The sequence below is a fragment of the Grampus griseus genome (genome assembly GCF_964374135.1).
Source record: "Grampus griseus genome assembly, chromosome: 21".
NCBI classification, from domain to species: domain Eukaryota; kingdom Metazoa; phylum Chordata; class Mammalia; order Artiodactyla; family Delphinidae; genus Grampus; species Grampus griseus.
The window spans coordinates 23,274,080-23,286,266 of NC_139015.1; the positions used below are offsets into that span (position 1 = coordinate 23,274,080).

At 42.2% G+C, this 12,187-nt stretch overlaps 1 protein-coding gene across 3 annotated transcripts in view; it reads left to right on the forward strand.

Moving 5' to 3' along the window:
• The window catches only part of RBPMS (RNA binding protein, mRNA processing factor), a 185,798-nt gene that overhangs the window by 109,471 nt on the left and 64,140 nt on the right, over window positions 1–12,187 (forward strand). For all 3 annotated transcript variants that reach the window (XM_082680178.1, XM_082680176.1, XM_082680177.1), the window contains exon 5: window positions 3,683–3,833. In XM_082680178.1, the coding sequence (XP_082536304.1) occupies window positions 3,683–3,833 (151 nt within the window). The remainder of the gene's footprint in view (window positions 1–3,682; window positions 3,834–12,187) is intronic.

The window sequence follows — 12,187 nt, forward strand, 5'->3', positions numbered from 1 at the left end:
AATGCAATAATATACTCTGTTTGAGTTTAGAGCATTACAGTGTGCAAATGCAGGGGTTGAATTGTCCTTCAGGCCTCTGATGGCTCTCTGTAGCTTTTGAGATTGAACTGTTAGGACTTCCAGTAATCCCATGTATCAACCAAGGTGGTTGAATAAAAGTGTTCCTATGGGCTGAGTCACTTGCAGTGAGGGAACAGGTGGGGCTGGGGATGAGGCTGCTGGAGAAGAGGAGAGTTACCTGGACGAGACTGTAGAAAGTTCAGAAAGAGTACTGTGAGGTATTTTAGGAACTACGGTGCAGGAAAGAAAACCGTGTCATTAAGGTATCTCAGCTCTGGCTGCCATAACAAAATACCACAGAGAGGGTGGCATCAACGTTAATTCTCTCAGTTCTGGAGGCTAGAAAGTCCAAGATCAAGTTGCCAGCAGATTCAGTATCTGGTGAGGACCCTCTTTCTGGTTTGTGCAGATTCCACCTTCTCACTGTGTTCTCACGTGGCCTTTCCTTGGTGTGTGCTCCTGGAGAGAGAGGTCTCTAGAGTCCCTTCCTCTTCTCCCAAGGGCGCTAATCCCTTCGTAGGGGCCCTACCTCCGAATGCCATCACATTGAGAGTTAGGGCTTCAACATGGATTTGGGGAGGACACCAGCATTCAGTCTGTGACACATAAGCATGTGGGTTTGCTACTGCCCTGATATACTCTTAGGTATAGTAGGCTACTAAGGATACTTTCTGTCTCCCAGAGTTTGCCCTGGGTAGGGAGTTTAGCCTTTGTAGATCACAGTGAACCTGTGTTGCTTTGGTCACAGTGTTCTAGGCCATCTTGGAGAGACTATTGGCTGTTCCTATAGCCAGTCAGATTGGGTTGCTTCTAAGTAACTTCTCAAACCGATATCATACTGATATCTAGAAACTGTCCTTTTTGGACACCAAGGAAATAAGACACCATTTACAATTGCAAGAGAAATGTTTTCTGTTCACTTACCAGAAGGGTTTGGGTGAATTATAGGCAAGAGAGGAAAAAGTTGATTTTGAAAGGCACAGATTCCCCCTTTGATTTAGTAGTAATCTTATCCTGACAGCATTTAATGAGAAGTCACTGTGGCCAGAGAATAATCTTATTGGGCTTTAATTAAAAGCACAAGGGGATTTGTTTGTTTTGTTTTGTTTTCATGTCTCCTTCCTATCTGTCTCCCTCTTTTTCCTCTTTCTCCCCTCATTCTTCCTCTTCACTTCCATGTTCTCCCAACCCCCGCCCCACTCTGCCTCCTCTTCTTCATCCTTTAACATTTAAAATGTTTTTGGCTTGGCTGGTCCCTCTGGATAGAAACTGAGCTGAGCAGGATATTGATTACCAAATATGGTATTGCTGCTAAAGATGTTAGAGGAATGTGACTTGTGTTCTAAGCCTCCGGCCTCTGAATAAGCTCCAAACAAATTAGGTCATTTTAACTTCTGAGCTTTTTTTTTTTTTTTTTTAATAAAGAGCTGGAACTTTGATTTGGAACATGATGGTGGTGTTATTTTAGCTCACACAGGGAGGAGGGGTATGAAGACGGGGGTGGGGAGTAGAGGAGACTCAGTTAAGCATGTTTTAGGACCTGAGTCACGAGACCAGGTTGTGTAAGAGGCAAGCACGTTGTGTGGAGCCTCGATGAACAGCTCTCGCACATCAGTGAAAGAGCTGAGGCGTAGACTGCAGATGTCCGGCCCCATTCTCTGAGACTAGAAGCTCCAGAGGACCCCTGACAGGTCCCAGGATACTCTTCTCATGTTACCCACGCTGCTCACGGGGATGGGGGCTCAGGGCTATTAGGAAAAGCTGCTACTTCGCAGGAAGGATGGGGGCGTTAAGTACCAAGGAGGACACTTGGACACACTTGGAGATTGATAGCAAGTTGCTTCTCTGTGTAGTTGGATGGGGTGTGATAAGAATAAGCAAGTCCTTCCACAGCATACCTTTAAATGACAGCGGGGACTGTGCTCGTCTCCCAGCAAAGGCCACAGCTCTTCAGATCCGTATTTGGAAATATTCACTCTGTTGTTGATAGCAGCTTTGATGGAGTGAAATGCTCGTAGTGGAAGTGAATGGAAGCAAACACTGCTTCAGGGTGCTGCTTTGTCTTTTTCCCCTTATGTACATTTTTCTCAAGATTAATACTGAGGTTTCTCAAAACGAAAACTGAGACCAATTAAAGAAAGAATTTCTTTTTATATTTCATATACCTGGCACCCCCTTTTCACTTTTCGTCATTGGTTAGGACTGCACCAGAGGATTCCTTTTCTTCTTGTCCACCCGCACCTGTTTGCCCCTTCAGTTGGAAATTTCACCCACTCCAGGACATCAGTGGGTCATGGCTCTGTGGCTGTAGTTGTGCCTCCCTGAGGGCCTTGCTTTCCTTCGCTTCCTGCCCCCTAACCCCCTTATTTCTCTTATTGCCGCTCCCGTCAAGTCACAGGCTCTTCCTCCCATCTTTGGAGCTGAGCCTGAGAAGTTCAGAGTTGTTCATCCTGGTCTACAGAGTTAGAGACTCTTACTAATTTCTTGTGGAAATTGCTCTTGTCTTCAAGCTAATAAAAAGAAGAAAGGGGCTTTGGGGCACTCAGGCCCACGTGAGTGCTAAACTGAGAACATGTGTTCTTAAGATACTCATTTTCAGAACTTCACTCCTTTTTCAGAACATGCCATACAAACAAACATGGTACCTAAGTCTGTTCTGAATGCACGTTTATGCACCATACTATACTGGGGTGTCTTTTTGATACTATTGTTGGGGTCCAGAATCCTAGCATTGGACATAAATATCATGAGATTATTCGTTATGCTCAGTAGTGGAGGCATTCTTAAATGGTGGGAGGGTTTCAAATAGTTTTATCTTGTCCTAAATCTTGTACTTTATAGTGTTTGTGACTTATTTTATTGAATATATTTGGTTTAGGTAAACTGCAATAATAGGGTTAAAGGTAATTGAAATTACTAACCTCTCTTTGGCCCATATAATCTGTGGTCTGTCTATCCATGTAGCTAGTAAGCCAGCTTATGATCAAAATCAGGACCATACCACATCAAGACATTCATATGAATTTATAAGCTAACCGGAATTAAGTAATACTAGTTATATTGAAGTCTTAAAACTGTTTAGTTCCTGTCTACTTAGTAACTCAGAGTACATGTATCACCAGTATGAAAGCTCTCCAGTTAGAAGGGGATGGGAATTTTCCCCCTCTAGAGGTGATGAAACTAAGGCATTGAAGAATTAACATTGTTTTAAACACTGGTCAAAGCCTTGCCGCTTACGATTTCAGGTGTTGGACTTTTCCAGCATTACACAGGGCTTTACATTAATTCATTCTTCTTGGTAGCCATTAATTAGTTTTTAACTATGCTAGGCATTTGCTGGTCCAGATTTAAAATTTGAACCTGAACGTTTTAGTCCAAAAAGAAAAGGAATAGATGAAAAACCATGCAACTCAATTTTTAATACAGTAGACTAAATCTCCCTGACTTTGTGGACATGCTGTGTTACAGGTTTTCGTGTATTCTGTGTAAGTAGTGAGAATGAGAGCTCTTACTAACTTTTTTTTCCTGATAGGCCGGGTTTACTGGTGTGTTTATTTTGTCACCATTCCGGTTTGACTCTAAGGAAATGAAAACATCTTCCATTTGTTCTTTATTTCCAAAGGGCATCCGCTTCGATCCTGAAATTCCACAAACACTACGACTAGAGTTTGCTAAGGCAAACACGAAGATGGCCAAGAACAAACTAGTAGGGACTCCAAACCCTAGTACTCCTCTGCCCAACACTGTACCTCAGTTCATTGCCAGAGAGCCATGTAAGTTGATCTACTTTTCATTTTGGAAAAAAAAAAATAACTAAGAATTGTTCAAGTACTTGATGTGAGATTACACCATGGGACATAGAGCTGGCTGAGTGTCATTTTCCATTTCTGAGAAGAGACTGCCTTTTCTTGCTGTCTGAATTCCAAATACAGCAATCTTGTTCATGATTGGCTGTCCCAAAAGATGGTTCAGCTTGATCAGAACTGTAACTACAAAATCTCGTTTCGAGTGCTGTAGGTTTCCTTAATGTGATCTCGACCTTATGGTGAGTGTGCCCTGTTTGCCTTGGGGTTTAAATCCTTATTCGTTTCCCCATCCCTGGACCACGAGGGCTGGTTGTCAGCATTCACCTTACTTCATCTGTTGAAGAATATCAGTTCCGTGGCTTCAGGGAAATAGAATATTAAATATGAAAGACGCAGATAAGAAGTTTGTTCTGTTTTTGAGAACAGTTTGGCCATAAATCTAGGAGGGAAAGTAAACATACACAAAGAATTGATATAGTAGAACGGTCAGTTCTAACAAACGAAGACCAGTAAAGCTTTAAGAAAATTCGGGGCTTCCCGTTTTAAATTAATTGGGTAAAGACACTGACTAATTGCAAAACAAGTCTTTTACCCCACCTAATGAGCTTATTCCCTTAAATGTCCAGGCTACAATTTCTGCCTTTGAGTAACTTGAAAATGTTGTCTTAATTTTCTTTCTCAACCTCAGTCAGTAGCAGAAGTGAGGCGTGAGATGGGCTCTAGCTTTTCCTTTCAGTGCATGGCCGTTATGTGATTGAATACGGCAGGGCATTCAAGGAATCCCAAGTGCCTTGCCGTTACTTGGAATATTTCCATCCTATCATTCTTTTTTTTTTTTTTTAAACATCTTTTTTGGGGTATAATTGCTTTACAATGGTGTGTTAGTTTCTGCTCTATAACAAAGTGAGTCAGTTATACATATACATATGTTCCCATATCTCTTCCCTCTTGCGTCTCCCTCCCTCCCACCCTCCCTGTCCCACCCCTCTAGGCGGTCACACGTCCTATCATTCTTCATCTTCTTTCTAAGCCGCATGATCTTGATCTTCTCCCTGCCTTCCCTGACAATACGCTTCAACTTTTCTTACTGAAATCGAAGGGCACGTGGGTGGGTTCCTTTCTCCCCCGCGTCATGTGCGTGTCAGATTTAATCGCGTTGTTGTGGAAATTAAGTCATTCTGTAGCTCAGTCACTCTTGAAAAGCTGCTGCTTATCAGTGGAAACTAATAGATAAAAGAAGAGTTTCTCCCCTGGTGTGTTCTACGGTTTTTCTATGAAGCCAGGAAATCACAATAGAGAAAAAAAATATTTTGTTCTTCCGTGTCCTAGGGGAACTTAAAACCTTTGTTTATTTGGGAAATCTAAACAAAAGTTTCATCTTATGGTACAGTTGTACTACGGGAGGACGTATGGACATTTCTTACTAATTCTGTATTCTAAACAGCATCTAGCCCAGTGCTTTGTACATTGCATATATTTAGTAAATATTTATTAGTGATGATAATATGTATGCCTCTTCATTTCTTTCTGAAATTTCTTCTCTCTTGAAGGCATCAGAAAAGAGTATTTGTAGGATACTTTCACTTAGAAAAGACAACCTAGAGTAACTCTTTACTTAGTGAATTTGTCTGCTTCACATCTCAGAGTATTTTGAAAAAATTAATTCAGACAGGAAGTGTAATGCAATACTTTTATCCTTTCAGTGTTTTATTGAATTCTTTTCTTTCTGAGAGTTTGGTTTTTGGTTTTTTTTCCCTTAAATTTGCTACAACAGCTCTGTGAAGTAGTTAGCCAGAGAGGTGATGGCCAGTTCACAGTAGGGTACATGAAAGCAAGATAGATGAACAAACTGGACACCCATAAGTCCCTGAAGTTACAGGAGAGCTTTGAGCAGAGTTCAGAGCACTGCTCTGGCCGGCTCCACCTACCACCCTTCCCTGTGTACTGAACCGCTCAGAAGTGGTCAGATAGTTTCCATGTCAGGGTCAAAACTTGCCTGACTGCTCATGGCCAAACAGACTTTGAAGTTTTTTTTTTTAAAAAAAAAAAAAACGCAAACACCAGTGTATTCTTGAGAAAATAAGTTGGCCTGATTTCTCTTAATATAGCTCCTTTTTATGACATAGGGGCCTTGACGGACAGCAATTACACCGTCCACTGAGATCGACCTTATCATCCATTACAATTACCTCTGGAAATTGTGAACTTTTCTGTCACATATGCAAAATTGTTGTTTTCCCTGAAGCACACCACAAACTAAGAAAGAACACTGTAGTGGTTCTGTACTGGCGAATCCAATTGCATTGTGCCTATAATTGGTACTAGAGGTGGTGAGTTTAACTACCTGTCAGGAGTAGACTATGATGGAATCATAGGATTTGGGGGTTGGAAAAGGCCTGTAGGCTTCTCTGTTTCAGGCCGTGAGAGAGAGGTTTTATAAATGCTTCTTTTTGTTGATGTTTTTTATATGATGGTGGCTGAAAAGTACTCATTGCCATCACTAAAGGAGGAATGTGCTGGGATTCGATTATACAAACAAATATTGACTTGAGCGCTCATTTCTCAAATATTGAACTTAAATGAGCACCAGGTGTGTTAGACACTGGGGAAGAAGGGGACCGTGGTTTCTGCCTTAAAAGAGCTGTCAATCCAAGGGGTTGGTGGTGATCAAAGTTGTCAGGAAAGTTGGCCCATATAAAGGATGTAAAAGAGATGCCTTGCAGCTTAGTCTAGATTGCCGCTAGTCATCTGCCTTATTTGCCGAACACCTGCTCTGTGCCAAGCATGAAAAATGAGGAAACCAGATATTGCAACTTAAAGAAAAACCTTTGACCTTGCCGTGCTCCTGTTCCCTTGCTGAAAAATGGGAATAATACCTTCCTCACATTGTTATGAGAGCTAAATATGATATTATAAGATTGTGTTGAAGATTAAATGGGTGTTAATATATGTAGAGTACTAGGCAAATGTAAAGGACAATCTTAATTTTTTACAAAAAAATGAGTTGCTTTTCGTTCCTGATAGTTAAACGTAGGTTTTGATCTTCTGAGGTGTCATCACTGGCTATAGCCAGTTGTCTTTACAAATTAGGAGAAAAGATGAATGACGTTCATATACAATCCCATGAAAGTAATATACTTCCCTAACTAAATTCTTATTAATTTGAGCTTCTCCTTCTCTTACTCCCTTTTATGTAATAAAGAAAAATAGTGTGCAAAAGCAGGAAGTTAAGGGATGTATAAAATTTATAAATTATATAAAATTGTGCCGGATTATACATTTGGTTATACAGGAAAATAGTGTTCTGAAGTGTAAGAACTCCGCTTTAGAGATGAACGCGGGGCGAGTCACCGTCTCTGAGTTTTGTTTTCTTCATCTTTAAAATGATGATACTGTGTGTCAGACTACTCTGCTAATAAGCATTTTACATGAATTATCTCCTTTGATGCTCAGTAGCACTATTTTACAGGTGAAGAAGCTGAGGCATAGGAAGTTTCAGTAACTTTCTTGAGGTTTCACAAGTCATCAGGTGTTTGGGGTTGAATTGTGTCCCTCCCACCCAAATTCATATGTTGAAGTCCCAACCCCCCAGTTGGGTGTTGCCTCCAAATGTCACCATATTTGGAAATAAGGTCTTTAAAGAGGTGATTAAATTAAAATGAGGCCATTAGGAGGGACCCTAATCATATGACTGGTGACCTTATAAGAAGAAAAAGAGACATAAGGGATGTGCTCACACAGAGGAAAGGCCCACGTGAGGACAGTGCAAGCCAAGGACAGAGGCCTCAGGAGAAGCCAAACCTACCGACACCTTGACCTTGGCCTTCTAGCCTCAAGAACTATGAGGAAATTAATTTCTGTTGTTTAAGCCACCTAGTCTGTGGTATTCTGTTACAGCAGCCTGAGCAGCCTAACGCATTAGGCGATAGAGCCTGGATTTAATAAATTCTGACCAGTCACTTACTAGTTTTGTAACTTTGGTCTAATGACTTAACCTCTCTGTGCCTCAGTTTTCTCAACTATAAAATGGCAATAGTTGAACATACCCGCACGGTTGTGAGGATGAATTAATTGACAAATGTAAAAGTTGGAAGAGGGGCCACATAGCGAGTACTCAGTGATGGTTACTATGTGCATAGAAGAATGTATGTTTGTCTCTTGTTGTGAGACCTATAGTTTTTCTGCTTTTTGTATACTCAGTATCCTAGCACCTAGCAAAATACGTGGAATTTTTTAAGATGCCACAGATTTCATTTTCTGCTTTTTCATTGGGAACTCTTAAAATTCACAGCATTAATTAGTATGATTGGGATATGATAAAATGCACATACTTCAGGTGTCTAATTTGGTAAGTTTTGTCATAATACATGTTGAATTTAATTGAATAAATGCTCTTGATCTGTTTACATTGCAGCATACCATATTCTAATGCCATTAGAAGGTGGAAGCAGCCAGTGCTCAACAGAGGCCGTAGTCAGGTCAGACAGATCCTCCCCCTTTCGATTCAGATTTAAGGAGCAAATATCAAAAGGCTCTATAGGGGCTTCCCTGGTGGCGCAGTGGTTGAGAGTCCGCCTGCCGATGCAGGGGACACGGGTTCGTGCCCCGATCTGGGAAGATCCCACATGCCGCGGAGCGGTTGGGCCCGTGAGCCATGGCCACTGAGCCTGCGCATCCGGAGCCTGTGCTCCGCAACGGGAGAGGCTACAGCAGTGAGGGGCCCGCGTACCGCAAAAAAAAAAAAAAAAAAAAAAGGCTCTATAGTACTTGGCAGAATTCAGATTCCTGTAGTCCAGCCCTGAGGATTCTGATTCTGTGGGTCTGGTCTAGGACTTATGCTCTGTACTTTTAAAAGCTCTTTGGGTGATTCTGATACACAATCATTTTTGAGAATCACCCGCAGAGCAAGGAATTGTAAAGTTAAGTTCTCCTTACTACTCACTCTCCTCCCTGACCCTAGCCTCACACACATCTCCTCCCCACAAAGAAAGCCAGTGCTCTCTAAGAGTGATACTTTTATTTTATTTTTTACATTTGGATTATCTTTTTTTTTTGCAGTACGCGGGCCTCTCACTGTTGTGGTCCCTCCCGTCGCGGAGCACAGGCTCCGGACACGCAGGCTCAGCGGCCATGGCTCACGGGCCCAGCCGCTCCGCGGCATGTGGGATCTTCCCGGACCGGGGCACGAACCCGTGTCCCCTGCATCGGCAGGCGGACTCTGAACCACTGCACCACCAGGGAAGCCCTGGATTATCTTAATGGCTTCTTTTTTTTTTGAATTTTATTTTATAAGAGTGATACTTTTAAACACCTAGTAAGCACATAAGCCTTTGGTGAATAATCAAACCACTTCCTAGTTTTCCTGCCACACCACTGGAATTTCCCATTTGTCCAGTACTGACCCCAGCCTTCGGGAAGTGAACTTTCTGACTTACGTCTGAAGAGATCCTGTGAAAGTTCAGAAAAGCCTTTAAAGTACCTGGTAAGTGCCCTCCCAGGGACAACACTCAGCAAATATGAAATCTCTTAGCCATCACCTCTGTGGCATAGGGGCCTTCCAGGGCCTGGACTGAAGCTCCCTGTGCCCAGGGAGCAGAGCCAGCATGCCTGCCTTTTCCAGGGTAGCGTGCACAGCATGTGCTGCTTGGAAAACCAAGGGTGTCTTTATAGTCCCCGCCCCTGCTCAGAAAGTGCACTGAGTGCCACCAGGACCGGGGGCTGTGTATCGCACACCTGCTGTCCTCGAGCGGGGTCACCTAGAAAGATGGCAACTGGGCCTGAGGAAGACCTAACCAAGCTGGGCAAAGGGAGGCAAGGGAAAGACAAAGTTGCAGATGTTCTATGGGGAGGAGGGCAAGACTTGTTTTTACTCTGAAAAGCAGCTCCCTTGCATTTTTGTGTTTTATGTTTCATGATGCAAATAGTTTGTTTTTTCTGATGGTAAAAGTACATGCAGTCCAGGAAAATATAAAGAAGAAAATAAGTCACTAAAATTCTACCACCCCAAGACAATCACCATGAACATTTTGGTGTCTGTCCTTCCATGCCTTTAGAATGAAAGTGTATCTCTGATTTTTGAATTTCAAACTCGTTAATTCACCTCTTTGTCTTTGGGACAAAGTTCTGATGCGCACTGAGGTTGAACGGGCAGAACTACTATCTGGCTCTCACAACCCTTCACACGGTCTCTCTCTGTTGCACTTACTGTAGGGCACTATGTATTCAGGTGGCACAGATACCTTGCTAGAGACCAGAGGAGTGGTGGTAGACATGTCTATTGGGCTGTCTTTCTTAACGATCTGAGGTCTCAAGTGAGTCCAGCAAGCTCCTGAACTGCTGGCATTCAGGTGGTTGATTGAATGACCCGTAGGCTTTTATTAAATGCATGGGAAGAGAGGAAACAAACATTTATTGAGCAACTATGCCATTCCCTTAAGAACTGTGTGTAAAATACTTACTTTCCTTCCCAAGGTCACACGGCTCATTTTTAACCTAATTGGCTCTAAACCCACTGCTGGTCTCACCATACCATACTACCTAACTTACGGCCCATGGGTGCTTTTGGCTATCACTGTTTTTAAGATATGCCTTAGGAGGTACTTTAAAATCAGACCTCTGAAGGTTTATTAAAAGACCCCAGAGGCCCGCATCAAGTTGTGAGGGCAAGATTTCAGGGCAGGTCACTACTTAGTGCAAATCCGGCTTCTTTAAAGTATCAGATTTGGATGGCCAGGGTCCATTAACTCTAAAATGTATTCTTAAGTAGTTGACCAACTTGAACTACCTGGACAGTTTTATTTAGTTTTGTGTCGTTAATTCTAAGTCATTATTTCAGAAAATAAGAGTGACCACTTTTAACAGTTTATGTATTTTAGTTCAATAAATAACGGCGTCGTCAGTCAGGATATTTGACTTCTTTGTTTATACTCGGAGGACGTGCACACGGGTCGCTTAGGACGTTTTTCAGATCATTCAGATAGAAATGGCAAAGAGCATGGGTGGAAAGGCGTGCGATACAGCCCTGTTTTATTTACATTGTCTGGGGTCCTAAGACCTCACCTGCCCACTCCTTGAAACTGATAGTATGAAACCAGCATAAATACTCCCCGGTTTATGGTTAAGTAGATAGCGTGCTCTCTAGGTGGTGCCTCTTTGTAAAGTTCCAAGAGGCTGATACACAATCTGCAGGACATTTTTCACTTTTAATTTTCAAAGCGATTGAACAGATCAGCAAGAAACCTTGCCTGCTCTTTATGTAAAAGATAAAATTGAGAGGCCCGGTCCTGCAGTATTTTTTTTTAAAGGAAAACTAACACAGAACTGAGGGATTGTCTACTAGCTGGATACTGGATCTGTTATTTGGGGAGATCAAAGGTTTCAGTCTATTTTCGGGACCATCCCTGGAGGCAGAAGTATGATGATCATATGATCACAATCTGAGCCCATCTGCATTTGAGAAATCGGCCCATCCTGTTTTCTTGAATCTTCTCGTTACACTTACACTTATAAAATTGTATTTTTATTTCATTTTGGAAAATGATTATGCCTGACCCATTTTATTGTTAGTTATAAAAGTAAGGAGACCATAAATGAAATTTGAAGGGTTAAAATGATAGATTTTCCTCCCGTCCAGGAATAACCACTGTTAACATTTTGTTGTGTATCTTTCTGTGTACCTTTCTATACATTTCTCTCTCCATATGCATAAAAAAATACGGAGTGTGGCAGGTTGTTGTTGTTTGGTTACAACATATGATCATGCTGTCTTTATCAGTTCTCCCTTACCTCCTGAACACCCTTCCATCCAGGATTATAAAACCACAGCATTATTTTTAAAGGCTCCTTATAAGTGAAGGGCATGGGCATGGCGGTGAGGGCCTTTAGTGCCAGGCTAAGGAATTTTTTCTAAATTAACTTGTAGGGAGAGAATGGAGATTATTGAACGCAACAGTCTCACACTTTACCAAGGCAGACTCTCCTTCTTTAAGCTCTAGGAAGCTGCATTGGGAAGACAGGAAAGGGAGCAGAACACCATAAAATCTTTTATGTAGAGAAGGAAAATGGGTCGTGGGAAGAAGGCACTTGCCCAAATTTTGCCAAATTTGACTCAGAACGCCCCTGGAAATACCTTAGGGAGGTGGCGTGTTTAGGACTGAAGTCGTCCTCCTCTCCACTCACCCCTTCCACCAAGATGATGGAAGAGGAATTGGTGATGGTGAGGACACAAATCATTGTTTCGCCTGTTTTGCTTAACCCAGTCCTTGCTGGTAAGGGTTTTGATGGGAGGGAGCCCAAGGGTGAAAAGGAAGTTCTGGAGAAAG